Source organism: Periplaneta americana, chromosome 9 (assembly GCF_040183065.1).
Source record: "Periplaneta americana isolate PAMFEO1 chromosome 9, P.americana_PAMFEO1_priV1, whole genome shotgun sequence".
In the NCBI taxonomy this organism is placed as follows: Eukaryota; Metazoa; Arthropoda; class Insecta; order Blattodea; family Blattidae; genus Periplaneta; species Periplaneta americana.
In genome coordinates, this window is record NC_091125.1 from 18,503,626 (window position 1) to 18,525,582 (window position 21,957).

General features: G+C 34.8%; 1 protein-coding gene across 4 annotated transcripts in view; it reads left to right on the forward strand.

Annotated features, from left to right (window-relative positions):
- Positions 1-21,108, forward strand: part of LOC138705810 (tudor domain-containing protein 5-like) — a 60,712-nt gene extending 39,604 nt beyond the window's left edge. For all 4 annotated transcript variants that reach the window (XM_069834467.1, XM_069834470.1, XM_069834468.1 and 1 more), the window contains 3 exons: positions 192-329; positions 15,820-15,892; positions 20,636-21,108. In XM_069834467.1, the coding sequence (XP_069690568.1) occupies positions 192-329; positions 15,820-15,870 (189 nt within the window). In that variant the 3' untranslated portion in view covers positions 15,871-15,892; positions 20,636-21,108. The remainder of the gene's footprint in view (positions 1-191; positions 330-15,819; positions 15,893-20,635) is intronic.
- Positions 21,109-21,957: the final 849 nt, after the last annotated feature.

Genomic DNA, 21,957 nt, shown 5'->3' on the forward strand with positions numbered 1-21,957 from the left:
GTCTCCATGCTTTTATATACTTTCTTGATATCTTTTGCCTGTTTAAGTTAATGCATTATTGTGGATGCACTTGACTTTCCTTAGTTTGTTATATATTTTCCTTGGTGAAGTCTTAAAGCAGAAAGTATTAAACCATTAGATTTTCTCCACTGTAAATAGATTAACTGTAAATGTGCATGTTTTTTTTTCAGGCACATAAGGTGGAAGTAGCTCTGGTAGATACTAGTGGTCCAGAAGATATCCACATCAATGATGTGTTAGAACGTGAAGGACTGGCACAGTTTATGACAAGCAGACAGCCACAGCCACCACCACCCCCAGTCCAAAGGGTAACTCTCTTGCAACAAATTCTGAAGTTTCGTAATAAGTAGAATTTTAATGATTTTTAACAATTATTGCCGTTTAATTTTTTTGAAGTTGCTGACTTTCTAACAGAGAAAGAATTTAGAATTATGTAACTCCATCACTAAACAATTAACACATTCTTTCTCTTACATTTTATTCAGTTTTCTGGAATAGTGATTTTCAGAATGATTGACTGCTCTTCACATGCAGAATTATACAGTTGTGAATATAATGTTGAATTGACATTCTGTATGTTTATTTTCAATCATGTTATATAATCTATTATTAAAACAGCTCCAGTGTCTACTTTAGTTTTCTAGAACCTTTCACACTACAGCAGAAAGAAGAAACTACAAAATCAGAATTTATGCAGCATATGATTATCTAGCGCATCACATATACTATATCAGAATTCTTCGCTCCTATAACTCTTATGAATGCTCAATACTTATTATTAAATATATCGATTTAAAGAAAAAAAAATTTGAGCTAGGCAAGTTCATACCAAGAAAGAAGGGAAATTACGTAAAAGTGAACTACTACGTATTATTCAAAACACACAGACTATTGGAATATTGACGATCAGAATAACTCTGTACCAATCCATAATGATATCAAGTGGCATACAAATAGAATTGGTACAACAGTCCTTAAAAATAAGAACTCACTTCCTCTCATATCTGGTCTGTACTTATAGTATTATGTCCACTAAACGTTCTTCCTCATTATCATTGCAGAGTTTGCATTTATAATTGAATAGCTAAATGGAAAAATGTCGGAAGCACCAAATTAAAATTTTACAGTAACAGAAAAAGAAATATTTATGCTTAGCATTGTAACGTTTTCTTATAACCTCCTAGATTTTACAGACTATATTTAAGGTTGCATTTCAATTTTCAATCAACAGAGTTCACACAGTATAATAAAGAGTACATGCAACATGTTTATATTAAAATATTGCAGTAGGAAATAAATTGTCTCTTGCAACATCTTTCTGTTTAGCCATTCAATTATTAATAAAATGCTGTGCAGAAAGTTGGAATATTTTCTTAAAGGAAAGGATTGCCTTAGATACTAACATAGACAATACTTGCTGGGTGTATTCTACATATTATTCATAGAAAATTTCCATTAAATTGCATATTTTTACATATTAGCAGTAGCTTTGCTCCATACTAATAAAATGAATTATTTGTTAAGTTCTGAAATTTAAATTTTGGCATTCTTATTGAATATTGTATTGTAGTGTTCTACTTCTGGTGAAGCATTAACAGTGTATTCGCAAGTTGAACAACTTCGTAACACATTTATTGAAATAATTATACCTAATGATCTGTTAAGTTATTTAAATAAACAACTTTTAAACTTGATTATGTTAATATTAAACTGAGATCATATTTCACATAGTAGCAGTAGTAATATATTTTATATCTTCGGCAGTTGGATGATCTCCATTTGTTGTTGAGCATCCTAGTAATATTTTGTCATTTTCAAATTGTTGATCCTTCTATCTTTCTTATATTAGGGTAGAAAGAAAGGTGGACCTTGTCGTGTTGCTTTATAGCTGACGTCTCAATAGGGCCTCCTCGGAGCACTTCCTCCTCCTCTCTCTCTCTCTCTCTCTCTCTTTTTTAATGTAAGAATGGAACAAGATGCGGGAGCAGTTCATGTATCTCCGGATGACATCATTGACTGCGACGTTTGAATAGACATCTACCACTACGATGTTGTCTCCATCTCCGAGGAAAGAATGTCTTTATTACCGCAAATGTATGAAGAATTAAAAGCTTTATTAGACAAAGTGAAATTGCGGGAGTCTCAAGTTTCAGTGGGTAAACTGTTACCGCTTTATTAATCTAAAATTGTTACCTATTTTGAATCAAGACCAGTGTAGCAAATATAATGAAGTACAGAAGGACTTGAGAAAATAATTTGAGACCAGATTTAAGATTTGGATAGTTCTAATTTAAAATAATTGTGAATTTCTAAGATGTTTTGGTTATTGTTAATTATTGAAAACATTACGAAACATATTATTTAACTATTACTGTAATTAATATATTAATATTGACGTATCGTAAGAATACGTACCTTAACCAACAAGTTTAATTGTAATTTAATTATTATTCTTTAATTGAATTTTATTTTATTAGATATAGTATAAACTTACTACGCTATCTACATTTGCTCTCTGTAACAACTTTTATGTGTTGGCCTTGAGACGCCTGCTTTATAGTATGCAATGTGGAGATATAAATATGAATACTTTATGCAGATGGGCTGCCAAACAATCATGTCCTATATGCAACAGGAGAGGGCTACTGCTTCACTGTGTGGGAATTCAGGAATTATGACACTGTCATTGACTATATTCTGCTATGATTTACCTGCACTGGCAAGTTATAGGGATTCTTGTAAATGAATTTTTTTTGCTGTTTTTAATCAATCTCTTAGCTGAATAGAAGGAAATTTTACGACTAGTTGTATGTTTTATTCTTGGGTCTTTTTTTTTTTCTAGGATATCTGTCCTCTCATTTCCTTCCAATCTACAATGTGGAAGTGTCCACTGCAAAGCAATTTGTTTTTGTAGTTGTGGTAATAGTTTTAATGACTGATGAATTTCACATAGTTTTAAAGAGCTGGCTGACTGCTGTTTGATAGTTTGAATGGCTGACAATAAGTTAATACAGATCTACGGCTTTCTTCAAATACTAGATTCGATATAGTAACTCATTGATTAAAGTTCTCGTTAACACTTTGTTAAAAACATAAAATTTACTTTGTCATACGTTAAAAGTGTTAAAATTGTTAAAAAAGGTATATACCTTCGACAGACGGCCCGTTTCGACGAAAAGTGTTAAAATTGTTAAAAAAGGTATATACCTTTGACAGACGGCCCGTTTCGACGCTATGTGTCGTCGTCTTCAGTCTCTCTTGAACCACTGGTGATTTTGACTCTGCGATGTGCAGTTGTCGATGGTGGGGGTGGGGGTGTGTTGCTCCTATGGTGGGGGTTGGCTGTTTGTATGTTATGATGTATTATGACGTCAAATAATGTGTGCGTATCGAACTGTAGTTGTGTGTTAAGTATATATTGTGGGTGTGCTATTGTATTTTTATATATTTCGTACTGTTCTAGGATGTTTAACTGTGAACTTTTTGGTGTGATGTGTAAAATTTCCATATCTGTTTCTATATTATTGTAGTCATGATTATTGTTGATAATGTGATCTGCATAATTTGATGTGATGTAAGGTTTGGTTATAGCTTTAATATGTTCATTATATCTTGTGTGAAAGGATCTTCCTGTCTGTCCTATGTAAAAATGTGGGCAACTATTGCATTTTAATTTGTAAACTCCAGTTGAATTATATTTATTTGAATGTTTAGTGTGGTTATTTAAGTATTTCTGTGTTGTATTATTTGTTTTGTATGCAATTTTGTACTTTAGTTTTCTGAATGAAGTTGCAATTTTGTGGGTATTGGTATTGTGATATGTTAATGTTACGTATTTATTCTCTGGTTCACGTTAACACTTTGTTTAAAAAACTTAAAATTTTAATACTTTTAACGTGTTGTTAAACAATTTTAAGTTTTTTGACTGCCATTTATTTAGTTCTCTTAGTGTCAAATACAAGAGAAAAGAATGCCATTTACGTGTCAGTGCTTGAATATGACCACTGGCAAATACTCACCACACCATACATTCTTCCAAGCAATGTTGGAAGTTGTCAATTACTCCCTTCGTATATATAGCCAGGGATAGTGTTGACTGCAGCTCTGATAAGGTTCTTCAATTCCAAGCTGGTGATAGGACGTGTTTGGAAGACTTCTTGCTTGAGGCACCCCCAAACCCCATGAGAAGAAGTTGACAGATGTCAGATCCGGGACCGGAATGGTCAAAAGATGTCATCATATCGAGAAATTACTTACTGGAAAAGGTCTTTTGTACTGTCCTTTCCCTCCGCCCTGTTTTATGATTACAGGCAGATGCTGTGTTTCTAAAGGAACTAACTCACATTGCAATGGTGCAAGCATCTGGCACTTTTCCATGGTGACCAAAGTTGAAGTGTCGTCTGAATATATGCTGTGTAGCAGTTTAAAAATCATTCTTGAAATAGGTCTCTATTGTGAAAGCACATTGCTCTGCCATCTACACTTGCATATTATAGATTTATTAATTTGTCCTACAGAATAATATCTGCGATATTGACAATTAATATTTGAGGAGAAAAATTCGTTCCGGCGCTAGGGATCGAACCCGGGTCCTTGGTTCTATGTACCAACCGCTCTGACCACTGAGCTACGCCGAATTCAATCCAATTTTGTAATATTCATTACAAAATAAGGTGAAACTTCGATATCTTCCCACACCACACACGGAAGGAAAAACATACTGAAATAATGGATAATAATATCAAATAGTTGGTTTTTATTTTCAGTCAATCACTTATCAGGTTAAGGCAGCAGAAGTAGATTCTGTTATATCAAATTACAATATATTAATAAGCATCACGAATATTTTCGACTTTTTTTATAGTTTACTAATAAACAAGTACAATTGAACGTAGGTGAAAAAGATATAAAGATACAAAACACATATAAGACACAAGTAAAAGTTTAATCTTGCTTGCTTTTTTTAGGAGTTAAATGGCGTACATAGTATTAAAATAACATTCAAATAAAAAACATTCCAGTAAATATAGTTATAATGTAAACAATATATTAAAATGGCAAGCAATGTGCCAAAGTTGTAAGATTAAAATAGTTTAAAAATTATGTTAAACTGAAGGCTAAGGCTTGTTCATTATGATGTTCAACATGTTGGAAATCTGTAGGAATAGATGTGAAAACTATTCTCGGTCTATTTGCTGCAGTGAGAGACATTAATACGAAAGGTGTGCAGTAGAGGTTTTCAGAGGTTGTGGCCTTCTCATCTTGGCGTTACATGGTACCATGGTATCGTTTTTATGCACGAATAATTCTTTTAACATGTTTCTAATTTAGTCTTGAATACATTCCTTAACAAATCACTCCAAACCAATATGAATATAGCTTGGATTGTGTGTGAAGGAAATTTTTTTCTGTTGGTCCCATTGCACATCTTTGTTTACATAAATAAAAAGACATTAAAGTTGACATGATACACAAATATTATTTTTTAAGAACCATAGGAAACAAATGTGGGTAAATGATGATCACAAGAACACCATTTCTTGATAGTTTGTAAAATGACATTGATGATCTAGAAAATGAACAGCTCCAGTGAGCTCCAAGGTAAAATACTGTTTTTTACTCCTTTGTATTTTAATTTTGATCCAGGGAAAATACTCGTCTTTTACGACAACATTTGTAAAATTTCGATTATGTTCCATGGACAAAAAAATAAAATGCAGTAAAAATTAATCTTTGATGTGGACCAAATAAAGTTTAAGTATACATTATCGTAGTTCACTCAAGTGTGTAATTAAGCAATAAAAATATGTACCGGTATCTTACTGAATAATTAATACTAAATATGTGCCGTGTGTGTATTTGTAAAATTATTTCATCTCTGACTTTCATTTGTTCATAAACACAATGCAAATCAGACATCAAATTTTATTTCCTTCAAATAGCATTAGATTTAACTACATATCGCTCATTCACCTTTAGTTTCAACAGTATATAAAGTTTTCTGTGCTTAAAAATCTCTTTTAGTCCTTCCTTATGATGCGTTTGTGCCCTGTCCTCAATTCACTTCTCTAATGAATAAAGCCTATGTCCATCTAAAGGAACTATACTTTCCAATGATGAAAAAACTTTCCAGATCGGTTAAATAGTTTTCTAAGATTGCCTCATACAAAAACACAAACGCCCTCTTTTTATAATTGAATTTAGTATAGATAATAGTTATTTATGGTACTTGTGAGGTAAGTGCATCTTTATTGCGCGAATGGAAAGATTTAAGCACGAGGCGTCAGCCGAGCGCTTAAATTACACGAGCGCAATAAAGATCACGCTCACAAGTACCATACATAATTTTGTCCATGACCATAACGAAAAATTATGTTTTATAAAAGAAAATATGTTGAAAATAAGTCCTCATATAATCACGTATCATTGCATGGATTTTAGAATCGATATGTGTACTAGATAGGTTATGATGTAGGAGGCCATGATTAGTGAAGAATGGTATCTAAGGCGTTGGATAATAGTTATTTATGGTACTTGTGAGGTAAGTGCATCTTTATTGCGCGAGTGGAAAGATTTAAGCACGAGGCATTAGCCAAGTGCTTAAGTTACATGACTGCAATAAAGATCACGCTCACAAGTACCATACGTAATTTTATTCATGACCATAACGAAAAATTATGTTTTATAAAAGAAAATATGTTGAAAATAAGTTCTCATATAATCACATATCATGGCATGGATTTTAAAATCGATACGTGTACTAGGTAGGTTATGATGTAGGAGGCCATGATTAGTGAAGAATGATATCTAAGGCGTTGGATAAATAACAAATTATAATTAACTATATAATTTTAATATATATATATATATATATATTTTTTTTTTTTTTCATTTTAAACGTGTATTTTTGTCTTTTTGAAGTTTCAGGTATTATTTAGAAGTGTTCATGGGACTAATGTGGTTAAAATAATTTCTTATTTTACTTCTGTAAACTTAAGAGGCATATTAAAACGTGGTTTATCATCATGTCTGTTTAGCTCAGTTGGCTAACGCGTGTTGTTTTAAAATCCTGTAAACCCAACTTCGCAGGTTCGAGTTTCCTCGCATCCCAAAAGGTAAATTATTACAAAAAGAAAAAAAAAAAAAAAAACATATTAGATATGAATGCAATGCACAAATTACGACGTAATAGAGATTGAGTGTAAGTATATTTAAGAAATGGTAATAAAGAAGTGGAGGTAGTGACATCTAGTAACTAATATATTAACTTCTTGAATAATAGTTGAATGGAAATTATACATGTGTGACCGGGTACTAGCAAAATACTAGTGAACTGTGAGCTAAAGTTCAAACTGTGAGGTAAAGTCTTTATCTCACTAGTGGAATAAAGTAATATTGAATAAAAGCCTACTTTACAAACGCAAAAGGATTTAGTAAAGGCATGTTTTTCGTTATGGTCATGGATAAATAACAAATTATAATTAATTATATAATTTTAATATATATATTTTTTTCATTTTAAACGTGTACTGTCGTCTTTTTGAAATTTCAGGGATTATTTAGAAGTGTTCACGGGACTAATGTGATTAAAATAATGTCACATTTTACTTCTGTAAACTTAAGAGGAATATTAAAACGTAATTAATCATCATGTCTGTTTAGCTTAGTTGACTAACGCGTGTTGTTATAAAATTCTATAAACGCAACTTCGTAGGTTCAAGTCTCCTCACCTCCCAGAAGGTAAATTATTACAAATTTAAAAAAAATACGTATTAGATATGAATGCAGTGCACAAATTACGACGTAGTAGATAGAGAAAAGAGAAGGAGATTGAGTGTATGTATATTTAAAAAATGGTAATAAAGAAGTAGAGGTAGTGACATCTAGTAACTAATATATTAACTTCTTGGGTAATAGTTGCCCAGGTACTAGGAAAATACTAATGAACTGTGGGATAAAGTTCAAACTGTGAGGTAAAGTCTTTATCTCACTAGTGGAATAAAGTAATGTTGAATAAAAGCCTACTTTACAAACGCAAAAGTATTTAGTAAAGGCATGTTTTTCGTTATGGTCATGGATAAACACATGAATGTCATAGAATACAATGAGATCTGTATAAAAAGGGTTGTTAAATTAATATTTTCCAATTGTTGTGCAAGGCCGCCTTAGATAAATACAAAGTCATTTGTTTTATCTTTATTACTCGTATATTAGTCTGACAGGTGGTACTGACATAAAAAGCATTATTATTTTAAAACTCATATATCTCGTTATATATTGTATCAAAATTTTGCACAGAACAAAAGTTATCGGTAAGATCTTTGTAGCAACTTTTGTTATGTAACATCCTAAAAATCAATAATAAGCTAGATAATCAATTTATTTACTTCAGGCCTCCTTATAACCCCCATTTTAAGAGAGTATTTTGAATAACATTATGCCTAAAATCTAAGTGGGAACTAACTTACCTTACATACCAATTTTCATAGAAATCGGTTCAGCCATTTTTTGAGTGAAAAGGTAACAAATACATAGATATACAAACGAAAATTTAAAAAATGCGATTTTCTGTCTCAGAATAGTTAATTATACTCGTTTACACAAATTATTTTTGCAAAAGCGATAATTACCAGAAAATTTTTGGTTATAATTTTATTATTAGTAGAGATATTGTTATACATTTCTAATGAACCCATGAACTTAGAATGTTTAGGAAGATATAGAACCCTGCAAAAAGAAGATTCTATACCTCAAAAATACTGGAGTGCAAGAGGACTAAGGACTTCGTTGACAAATGTCTAGGCATTTGAACGACAACATATTTTTATTACTGATGGAAGGAGCATCTTATTTTAAAAAGCTAGCTGCGAACTTTGCTACGAGATATGGATCTCTTCCATGGCAGTGTTTCTTCCCTGCTCACTGTCATATAGAATTTATGTTTTAAATGTAAAAAAAGCAGTGGTCATGTGTTATTGGAGAGAACTTACATTGTTACCTGGTGATGTGAATTTTTGAGAGGCATGATGCAGAAGGATTTTTCTACTGTTGTATGGCTGGATGAAACACAGTTGAATGACAGCCACACTCTAAGTAAAGGTGGGACAGATGACACACTGGAAAGTACGATGCCAGTACCTATTGGAAAGGAGGGGAGAATTATTGTACTGCATTGAGAAACATCAAAAGGGTTAGTTGAAAACTGCCTTCATGTTTTTAGATAACAAAAACTGTCGACTACCATGAGGAGATGAACATATAAAATTCGAAGAATGGTTCGAAAGGTGCTTATTGAAGAACATAGAGAGACCGTTGGCAGTAGTAATGGACAATGTTCCACATCATTCCATGACTATGGCCAGTAGAAAGGAATCACCCATTGGTTTGCCTCACACAAAATATCTGTCAACAAGCACATGAAGAAAGCATAACTCCTACATTTAGCAGCACAACACAAACCACAGTGTCCAAAGTATGTAGCGGACGAAGTGATGAAGAAATACGGTCATAATGTTAGCCAGTTGCCACCATACCATTGTTACTTCAATTGTATTGAAATCATATGGGCCAAATTAAAAGACATGTTGCTACGAGCAATGTTCGTTGTACAGTGAAAGAAGTGGAAAAACTATTACTAGATGATGTGGAAAATGTCAGTTCAGAAGACTTGAATAAAGTAGTGAACCGCATGGAACATGTTATAAAAGAAGCATGGGAAATGGAGGGATTAATTGAAAACTGTGTGAAAGAGATTAACATTTCTCTTAGTGATAGTGAGAGTTGTGTGGACAGTGGCAGTATATCAGACATCAGCGCCATATGTTCATTACAATAGGGAACACTTCTCCATGAAGCATTATTGGCTGATTATGTGTGGTGGACGAAGAGTTTTAAATTTATTAGCATGAAATCCTGATTACGGTTTGTATTATATATATATCACTTGCACATTATGTACCATATTCACATTCATTCTTCATTTATTATTATTATAATATTATTATTATTATTATTATTATTATTATTATTGATCTAGATTCATTTTCCGGGCTGAGAGGCTGTGGTCTGATGGTTGGTTTTCTACCAGATGTTTTGTCTGCAACTGCGGCAGACGTCTTCAGTGGAGTGGTATCTGAGGTCGCAAAACTCTTCTCGGCGTACCTGAGGCAACTGATCCTGTGGCTGGTTGTGCAGGCATATTTATAGTGCAACTAGCAGACCGAGGCCTGTTGTCGCTGCAGTCCGCGCCGCTTTGTTCACTGCTCCTGTTCCGGGTTCCGTCCTTCTGTTGTAGTGGCTTATCTGTTCTATGTAGGACCGGGTACCAACATTTGTTTACCTTTATGCCTTCTTCCTTGCGATTAAAGTTGTTGTCATGTTTATAGATTTCGATCGCTTCTCTATGTAGATGGGAGAAGAAGTGTGTCGTCGTGCTCAAGATGTCCATGTCCTTAAATCGTATATTGTGATCGCCCTCTTGATAGGCATGTGCTGCCACTGCCGATTTGTCGATATGTCCTAGGCGGCAATTCCTATTGTGTTCTGTCAGTCTCGTCCTGACGCTCCGCTGTGTAGTACCGATGTAGACCTTCCCACACGAACATGGAATCCTGTAAACTCCGGCGGACAGCAGCTTATCTCGTTTGTCCTTGGATGACCTCAGCATGCTCTGGATTTGCTTACTCGGCAGGAAGGTCGTTTCCACTTCATGTCATTTCAGTACCCTGCTGATACAGTCTGTCACATTCTTTAAATACGGTAGGAAGACCGTGCCCTTCTTAGTCGCTCATTCTTGTGACCACATAGATGGTGTTACTCTGGGTCGTATGGATCTCTTTATCTCCGGCCTTGAGTAGCCATTTGCCATGAGTGCTGTCGATACATGGCTCAGCTCCTGTTGGATGTGTTGTGGCTCGGCTACCCGCCTGGCCCTGTTGATCAGAGTTTTCATTGGCCATGATGGGCCACAGGATCAGTTGCCTCAGGTATGCCGAGAAGAGTTTTGCGACCTCGGATACCACTCCACTGAAGATGTCTGCCGCAGTTGCAGACGAAACGTCTGGTAGAAAACCAACCAACAGACCACGGCCTCTCAGCCCGGAAAATGAATCTAGATCTATAGACTCCGGCCGTGAAAGCCTACACTACAAGATTATTATTATTATTTATATTAGTCCAGTCAAAGAGTACTGCATGATACAAATTTATGAATTTACGAGTTCATATCAGCTGCTCAGTTTCAACACAACAGGCAGGCTGCATAATCAGCCACACTGCACAGCTTCACAATGTTGTTCCTCTTCCATGTCTGAGAGAGAGAACTGTCAATATCCTTCTAGTTTTGTATAGTCTATATACAGGAAAATCGTTGTTCAAGAAAACCAAGAATCTTGGTTACCAGCATAGGCTTTCTTTTTTTTCTGGCAAACCAAAGGATTGTCTTCATAGTCACATGTAATATTTCTACCACTTGTTGATATGTAACACAAATTTGTTACTTTGAAGTTTACTATAAACATCATGTCCACTCCAGTAATTGAAGAATAATCGGAAATGGAATAGAAAAAAGTCTGTATTTTACTCTTTCTTCGTGAACAAAATACAGAATTACTTTGACCGAAGATTGCCCTTTGTAATGTTTCAGTTGTTTACAATATAGGCTCTTCCACTAATTTAATATTAATCTGTCATGAAATAATGAAAATTGTATGTCTTCAAAAAAGTACAAGATCATATTGCATAAAATGTAATCATATTGGTGTAAAGGTATTCGGTATTTTCCTTAGCTGTAAACATTATACTGATACAGTAAAACCTCATTTTAACATTCCCCTTTTAAGGAGTGATTTCGAAAGTCCTGGGAGAACTACCATAAGATAATATAATTGATTCCTCCTTTAAAGAAAATTCTTCTAAGAAGAATACATTTGAATGTATTTGCTAATACATAACTTGTTTTAGAAAAATTCCCACCTATTCTAAATGTTTGTAATCAATCTTTTTTACAAGGTATGATCATACCAGTGTGGCACTAGCAATAGTACTGGTATATGCGATATTTATTAGATACAGTAGTATACATTTTATATCTGAATTGAAAGTAAGTTTGTAGAAAGTTGTTGTGTGTTCAAATTGTAAATTTAATTACAATACTTAAACAATATTATTGTTGTGAAAATATATTGTGTGTTTGAGAAAGTTTATTGTTAATGTGTTTGCTAATACCAAATTTAATGGGTATATGAGGGGCAGTCAAATGAAAATGAGTCAGATGCCAAAAAGTATAATAGAACCTTTATTGCCTCAAAAGTAATCTTCAAAACTGTTTATACATTTTTCCCACTGCGAGACAAGACGATCAATCCCATTACTGAAAAAGCTTGTGGGCTGTCTACTGAACCAGTTCTTTACCCAGTCACACACGTTTTCGTCCAATGCAAAAAGAAATCCATGAATGTCTTTCTTCAACTCTCCAAAGATGTGAAAATCGCATGGGAAGTGATCTGGGCTGTAGGGAAGTGGGGGGGGGGGGGTGTTGAAGCATTTCCCAACCAAATGTTTGAATTGTATTTCTCACGGAGTTGGCAGTATGTGGGCGAGCATTATCATGAAGAATAACGCTGTTCAATAGCATTCCAGGGCATTTAGACTTAATGGCATGGCTAGTTTCTGTAAAGTTTCTTCATAACACTGTACATTGATTTTGACCTCATGCTCGAGAAATTCAACAAGAGAGACCCCCTAGAATCGAAGAAGAATGTCAACATGATTTTTGCCGGGATTTGTGTGTATTGCTTTGAACTTTTTCTGTGGAGAAGAATTCATGTGCTTTCATTCTTGACTCTGCTGTTTGCTCTCCGGTTCAAATTAGCGGTAGCATGATTTGTCCCCAGTGACAATACGGGACAGAAATGCATACTCTTCCTCGTTCCTCGTGGTATCATTGCAAGTAACTCAGTGAAGCAGCCATTCTGTTTGTTTTTTGTTCCTCCGTCAACTGATGTGGAACCCATTGCACGCAGATTTTCAATAATGCAGGTGCTTCGTAGCAATGACATGTATGGAACCATGACTCCACCATACAACGAAGTTCTTCCACAGTGATCTGTCGATTTCCCAATATCAGACCATCACCTCAGCAATAACAGCAGGAGTAATGGCACGATGAGCCTGTCCTGGGTGACCATTGTCTTGCAGTGACATGCATCCCTCTTGGAATCTCTTGTGCCATTCCAGTACACGCGAACATGACATGCTGTGTTGGCCATAAACAGCAGATATGTGATGGTGGATTTCTCGTCCTCTTACTCCTTTAGCAGTAAAAAATCGCACTAGATCTTGCTGTTCTTCTTTACCTGCCTCCATTAGTGATGCTGGACGAACACACGTATCTCTAACCTCACTTCCAGCAGTATAAACGAACGACTAGTGTGTAAACAGAGGTTGTAACTGTGCTTTCGCGAGTCACTACCAGATGTCAGTTCAGCAATCAAATTCCAGTGGTACCAACTTACCCGCCATGAGATATACGGATGATTACCCATTTTCATTTGACTGCCCCTCATATATTCAGAATTAGATTATATATTTATTAAACCTCCATTGTTATACAGAAGCAAAGCACTTACTACATCTGCAACATGGTTGCAAGAATTAGAAACTGTCCAAGATCAAAGAATAATCACTGGACAGTAAGTCATGCAAATTATTACAGAAAATGATCCTATTTTATATGAAAATAAAAAACAAATGGATTAAAATACTACATCTATTCCAAAAAAATTGTTAACACCACGATCCTCACTTGAATACATTTATTTGGAATATAATCTTGAACTGTCGTAAAATATAAAGAAAAAGGAATATGAATACAGAAATAATGAAATTGCAAGCATTAGAAACTATAGATATCCAAAATCATAGTGGTTACACATTTGCACTCATGAATCTCTGCAGCAAAATAATATTGCTGGAGGGGATACTTATTGTGATATTTTTTCCTTCACCTTACAGCAGGAAAACACACTATACACTACGATTGTGAATTAGAAGCTATTGATACCAGTGTACATTAATTAATTTACAGAACAAATTCATTTTTCAAAGTAGCATGTTTTGTGATTCAAAATATGCAATTCAGGCTAATGTTTCATTAACAGAGTGAGAGAAATCTATACCAAAATTATGTTTCTACAAAAACAGACAAAATAGTTGCTTCACAGTGGACACCTTCTTGTGTATTGAAAGGAATTGAAAATGCAGACTTTTTTTTACAAGGAAAGGAACCATAATCCAAAAAAGATTTCATTCTGAAATTTTGCATTATTCAGAAACCACGGACTAGGATTCAACAGATGCTGAAAATAACATCGAAACTAGTCATTCGGATACAATGACATCATTATTTAAAATGTTAACACAGTGAAGTCGTTATTTATTAATTTAAATAACTTAATAGCTAATCAGTGATTAAATGATAATGATAGTGACAATAAATCTCTTTGCAAATTTTTAAAACTATAAATTTGATTCCTAATTCTCCAAGAAGAACAGTAGGGGCCGTCTTCAGACTAGTAATTGGATATGATTGTTTGGCAGCGCATCTCTTTAGAATTGGAATTTATATGTCACCAGAATGTATTCTCTGCAGAGAAGAAGATTCAGCTATGAACTTGCAGCAGATACTACACTACAACATTTCAAATAAAAGTGTCAATAACATCACATATACTAGGGAGGATTGGAAAGTAACGCACAACAATTTCTTTATAATATATTATTTTGGTTAGGATGTTCAAAGTTGGCAGTTAGCCTAGTTAGTTTGAATCTTGCACTACAGACAGCAATGGCTTGAGTAGGTGTCACCCTGGCGGAACGAGCGGTAACTACTGAGTGAAGATGGAATGTATGCTAGCATCGTCTACTTGTGAAGAACAGTGAAGTGTAGTCCGTTTTTTCTGAGCAAAACAAAAAAGCTCAAGTGAAATCCTCAGGGAAATGTTGAAGGTGTATGATGCTGATTGTCTGGACCATAGCAACATCTCCAGGTGGTGCAGATTCTTCGAAGAGGTCCAAGTAAATCTTACTGACAAAACACGTTCCGGCCAACCAATGACCGCTGCAACTCCACCCAATGCCAGAGGCATTAAGGTGGCAGTCATCCACCCTACAGTCCAGACCTCACACTGTCTGAGTTTCGCCTCTTTGGCCCAATGAAAAAAGTCCTAGGTGGCTAATGCTTTGGTTCGGATGAAGAAGTGAAATCAGTCATGTACAAGTGGTTATACACCCAGAAAAGGAAGTTTTATGAACAAGATGTACTGAATCTGGTGTCACGATGGGGGAAATGTGTTCAGAGACTTGGTTCCTATGTTGAAAAATAGGTAAAACCTGTAGCTTTTTTCTGATTATTTCGTTTTGCTTACCTATTAAATACATTGCCACACAAAGTTGTTGTGTATTACTTTTTGATCCCCCCCTCATATTTACTGACATATCAGAAAACAAATGGAGAACTCCAATGTTCTGAGCATTTGATTAATTAATTCATTTAATGGGTATGAAGAAACTGTAAATATAAAATAGTTAAATGGTCTAAGGATGTTTCAATTTCTGCTTTTAGCGCTTCCTTGCTTACATTAAGTGAAAACTCCCTTTTAAGAAAAATAACATTTAAGGAAAAATAATTAGTTCCATAGAGATTTGTTGAAAAGGGGTTTTATTATATTTTCTGTGTCATAAATTACTAATTAGTAGTATTTTGATAAAGATCTTTACCATTATATGTAACTTTTTTAGGAGGAGATCGAGAAGTTTAATCCATTAGATGAATATTGGACAGGCAATTAGTGAGGTGTGGAGCCTCGGCCAAGTAAGTATGACAAGAGTTATATAATCATTCAATATTGAAGTTGGTAATTGAAAATCATCCTTTTTATCTCTACATACACGTCCACATACGCACGCGCGCACACACACACATAGAGGAGGATAGACAAAACACAATTTTCAGGTGCTAGCCCCTTTTTCTTCAGGAGCCATCATCACATTTTAAACCATTCGAGCTAAGATAAGGATACATTTACCAAAATATATTAAACAATGTTATAATTAATTAATAGAACACATTACACAATCGAACTTCTTAAGACTGCTTTTGTTAACATTATATATTAGTGAGATTGAAGAAATTGAAGTCTCGAAAGAATTTGAACTCAGAAAACTCAGGTGCCACCTACAAGGTTTTTGGTGCCATAGGGTGACCTGGTGCCAGGGATTTGCCTACCCCTGTGCATGTATATATGTATATATTTTAACTTTCTACCTTCCTTGAGTGTAGAAAGATAAAATGTACACACACACACACACACACACACACACACACACACACACACACACACTATATATATATATATATATAGGGTGTTTCATAATTCCTATTACAAACTTCTAGGGGTTGTAGAGGGGACTAAATAGATAAAGTTTTGTTTGGGAACCCATGTCCGGAAATGTATAATTTCGATGCAAAATAAGTTTGAAGATCGATTCGATTTAAAATCTCCCGCTTCACGGTACGCAACAAGATGGGCTGAGGGCGACTTCTGCAGTCCCCTGATATCGTGTGTCTTCTGTTTATAATCAGTTCTACGAAGTCGGCTTTCACATGATTGTGATTCAGTCATTGAGCAGTACAGGACGAGCAGAAGATATCAGGGGACTGGTGTCTCATCCTGTACTGCTCAATGACTGAATCACAACACACAGCATCCGATGGCTGCTTATACTGCCTGCTTATTCAGTGGTCAAACATAACATGAATAGGAAAAAATTGCCACTAGATCAGCGGAAGACAGTTTCAGACTGTGTGACGTTCGTGGAGGAAGAGCACATCCCTCATTTCGTGTGATGTCAGGTGAGAGCATCGTAATGCAAAGTTGCCTACATAAACGGCGTTTCTTTGAGTTAAGAGAAGAAATAGCATTATTCATGACTAGTCTAAATCAGCCTGTCCCCGAGTTGCAAGAAAAAACCTGAATTTGTGACTTGGCTTTCCATGCGGATTTAATAGATCAGTTAAATGATTTAAATACCTTACTTCAGGGCAAGGATCTCATCATAACAGATATATATTATAAAGTTGAAGCGTTGAAATTGTCATTGGCTCTATGGATAAATCAACTGCTGGCTGGAAACTGTGCATTTTTCAAAATTATCGCAAGTGCATGATCCGGACATTAGTCTTTCATAAGAATATGCTCAAATTCTACAAGATCTTCTTCGCCAGTTGAGTCGAAGTTTCAAGATGTAGAACCGTTTCTACTATATTTCAGCTCTTTGCAACCCCTTATTCCCCAGATGTCAAAGATGTTCCTAGCAGGTACCAATTGGAACTGTTAAATTTACAATGTGACGATTTGTTGAAGGACAAATATAAACACAAGGACTTGGTTGACTTTAACAGGAATTTCTACCAAGCCAAATTCCCGTGATTGTATGCATTTGCTGCACAGGTATTATGTATGTTTGGTTCGTATGGTTGTATGCGAACAATTTTTTCTGTTATGAAACTTGCTAAATCTAAATCAAGAAGTATCTTGTCAGATCACAACCTAACATACAGTCTTAATTATATATTGCCCAGACATTGTGTTCCAATATTGATAAATTAGTTAAAGAAAAAAGAAACAAAAAATGCAGAAAAAATGTCAACATAATTAATCATTCTGTGCCATCTTCCAAATTACAGAGAAAAGAAAATGTAGTTTGTATGTATTTTTTCATAAAATACAGCAAAGGTTTCATTATTTCTAATTATTTTTAAACACGTTGTGTGATTGCAGTCATTGTAAATAAAGAATATCTTGACGTACAAATGAACGTGCATAATAAAAACTTGTATTATTTTAGTATATATTTGTTTCGCCAAATTAACTGAAATGAAATACTACGTGACTATTAGATACAGGAAAGTGTCCAGCATATGAGACTGTCTTTGCTACAGATTGATTTTCGCATAATAGAGCAGAAATTGAATTATTTATAATCAGTACACAAAATGTGCAATTGAGTTAACATTACCTTTGGGATATCCAGGCATTAAACTGTGTTATGAACGCAGATCACTTTTATTTATCGCCTATATCACGGCTACCTGCACGCCAAATACCCTCTCCACCCTCCCTGCAAACTGCTGACCACATTTCACAGACCCTGCACAGATGTCGAATGCGAGACGGCAGAGCGGAGAGAGGTGATGTCACAGTGCTGTATCCTGTCCTGGTCTGCACTAGATGGTAGCTCCTAACAGCCTATGAAGTCGCTTGTGGACATAGGTCTTATGCTTTAAATTTGTATTGTGTAATTAAAATATTACTTTGTTTTGCAACTCTAATAGCATCGTTAATCCATTATATTTCTTGCTCTTGAAACAAAAGGAAATACAACTAGACGTGCATAAACAAAATTTAAAATATGAAAGCCAATGAGCTGGTCAGTTATAAAACTCGTATGTGGCAGAATTAAGAACAGTTTTCAAACTAAACTTGCAAATTAACTACTAGGAGGACATTTTATGGGACTTGTAAGGTTAATTAAATATTTTTGTTTTTAAAAAAACTGCAGGAGACCATGATCTGTTCATGTGCTGCCAGTTTTTGGTGATTTACAAATAAATGTATGAACTTTTCAGTTAGGGACTCTTCCAACTAAGCAGTTCAATAAAAAAAAATGAATGAGTGCCCCAGAAAATTACAGCTTCAGTACTTTCCAAAAAAGGGGTTTCTTCAAACAAGAAAACTGGACAACTTTTTTCTGTGTAGAACTTTCTACATTACTAAGTCGAGGTTTCACGAATTTATTCACAAGATTTCTAACACAAGTTTCTGATGATTATTATTTGTAACCCACTTCATTATGTCACACTGACACAAAGTAGGTAGAACAACGTTTTTTTATAGTTTGAAGCACACATACAGATGAGCTGGTTGGTGCTGCACCTACCATTGGAATTTGGATATACACTATTTCAGTGAAAGCATTGTTAAAATGGTCTTATGAGCAGGCAGTAAAAGCAGCCATCGGGTGCGTTTGAGCAGGTGGCAGGTGAAACTAAAACTGTAAAATTACAATCAATATTTCACATGTGTACACACCCCATATATGAATTGCTTCATAAAGAAAGGGCATCAGTCCACTTTAGCTAAGTTGTGGGAGATGTCCGAACCGATGCCCTTCCTTTACAAAATGCTCACATTCCAATCACAATATAACAATGAAGGAAACGTTGAACTGACTTCCTTTCTTGATAAAACGATGCATTGAACATTCAAGATGGGAAATTCAATGTTAATTCAATTTCGAAAAAAATGTGACTGATGCCCTTTCTTTATGAAGCAATTCCTATTTAATCTTGTTTGTAAAAGCTATTCCTACACTTATAACAAAAACTGAAACTTGTACATGGAAAAATTATTTGAAAAATGATCCCCAAAACATAGACATTGATTATAGTGAAAACTTGGAACTGTTCACACTTCCTTGAATTATCAAATAACCTGAACTTGACAAACATAAATGGCTCTCCATTCCTGATTCCCGATAAAGGAACTCCGAAGAACAATGCTGGACAACCAACAACTGATTAATTGATGTTTTGTAATTTTCTAGTATATTCGTGTTTAGTGTTTTCCAGTGGTGGCTTCTCAAAGGCGTTGCAGGTTTGTACACTCCCCAGTAATGTTCCTAATCTTCCGGCTTTGTTACTATTAAAAATGTAATTTTATTTTACAATTTTAATTCATGACTGTCTGCAGCTGGCATCTTGTTTTGTATGTCTGCAGGAGCCTCCGAGCCTCTTGGTTTGCAAAGATGTTGAAAACCTAGGAAAGGTAGTTTATAGAGATGTTCGGCTAATGCGGGGACAGGGGGGTTAGAGGCGTGGTCTATTGCTTTCCTCATTGAGAACGGTTTGTCGCACTCCCTGGCATGGACATCAACGTCAGTGCAGAAGAAACTAAATTCACTGGGAAAGTATCTGTTTCAACTAGACATTTGTCCGAAGTAATGAGCGTGAAAAATGTATTCATTCGGCTTGTGCAACGAACAGTCGCATATTTCGCATATTACTCTCTCAATCTACATGCACACAAATGGCACAATACATAAAGGAGCTTGTATTTTTCTTTAAAGTTCTAAGAGTTATTGTTCTGACAATAAGTGCTGCTAACTCCCGACAGTCTACGAAAGCTGCATTTGAATTTTATGAACGAAAACGTTGCACTTGGTACTTGGTAGCATTCTGATGACGATTCTGTACTCAAATGTTTTTCATGAGGGTAAATTGCAATATAGAGAGTTCTGCCCACAACCCTTCCACTTTTGGACTTTCTGTATAAATAGGTATGCTTGTATTTAGTAATTTTACTTATTAATTGCATATAAATTAGCTTTATATGTATACGCCCTCAGGTATACACGGTTTTAAACTTTGAAGTATGTTTAACTTCTCTTGGATATCCATTGTGCACCACCATATTTTCAAATCACGAGCCGCCACTGGTGGTCCCTGAATCAATTATTTTTACTCCAATAATGTCTGTGTTTTTCTCTGTTCCAGGTAAACTGAAAATTTTTCTCAGGAAGCAAGACTAATTTTGTACTTGATAGCAAATGAGAGAATATGTGTGAGAAAAATTAATACCACAGAAACATAGTGGCAAGTGAAGCGAATGATATAAGCGTGAGTTTTTAGTTGCATATTATGTTTAGAATGTTATGCTGTTTAGAGTTTCGGGTTGTTAATATTAATTAGCACTGAGAGGAAATATTGTTTAAGGAAATAATGTGCAGAATTCGTTTGAATAATTTAAAATTGAACTGACATAATCTCATATGTATGTAAGAAGAGTTGATTTTTAATTCATACTCCCTGTTTGTATTTGATTTGAGTATCTTGTTCTTCATTCTTCAATAAATTGATAGCAGTAGTGTTATATTTTTATAATAAACAAAAACATAGTAAAATATATATAGTTTTCATTAAACCCATGTATTTTTTAAGATAGTAAATACACTTAAATTATTTCCGTTTTTCCCTTTATTATATTTATTAAACTCTACTATTATCCTTGCCACATAAGAATGCATGCGACTATGAGTATGCCATAGCAACAAAGTAGTCACGTGCTCCATAAGAACCAATCATATTCAGTCCAACTTCTATTCTTCCACTGGAAAGTTCACTCGTGCAGCGGTTTATTCTATTGTTTTTCTATTTTCCTATTATATTATAGTTAGTTTTGTGTTAAGTTATGACAGTATCATACTGTTAGTGTTATGCAGTAATAGTTTAATGGTGGCTGAAGGAAATTTCAAGAGAGAAGTCCTGAAAAGTCAAACGAGGAGGCTTGTGTGCCATGTGGCAGAAACTGGTCTACCAGTGATCAACATTGCCAAGTGTCCAGAAGAACAGCAGCCTGTAGTATCAGTATTCGGACTGTGTAGCAGATTGCAGGTGAAGTGGATAAGAGTGATGAATATTCCGGTATTGTCAAATTCTTATCCCGGCAATTAAGCAAAATGAGAGAAAATATGTCTCCAATTTAGATGATTTCGACAAAAATGTATTGGGGCGCAAGATATTTTAAAGGTATGAGACAGTAAATATCCAGCTGCAGAGAAAACGATGATGGAAGGACTCGGTCTGAATAATGAATATAATGGATATGGGATTCAGGTATCAGAAATGCAATGACAGAAGAAAGTTTTTGGTGGAATGAATCATATCACAGCTGCTCAAGTCAAGTTTTTCAGGACAGTGCATACCATTTGACAGAATAATAATGTGCAGATTACTACGTCACACTACTTTTGACCAATAAAACGGTACGAAAGGATGTCTTTCAACCAATCATGGCTGCTTATCGCACAATTTTATCG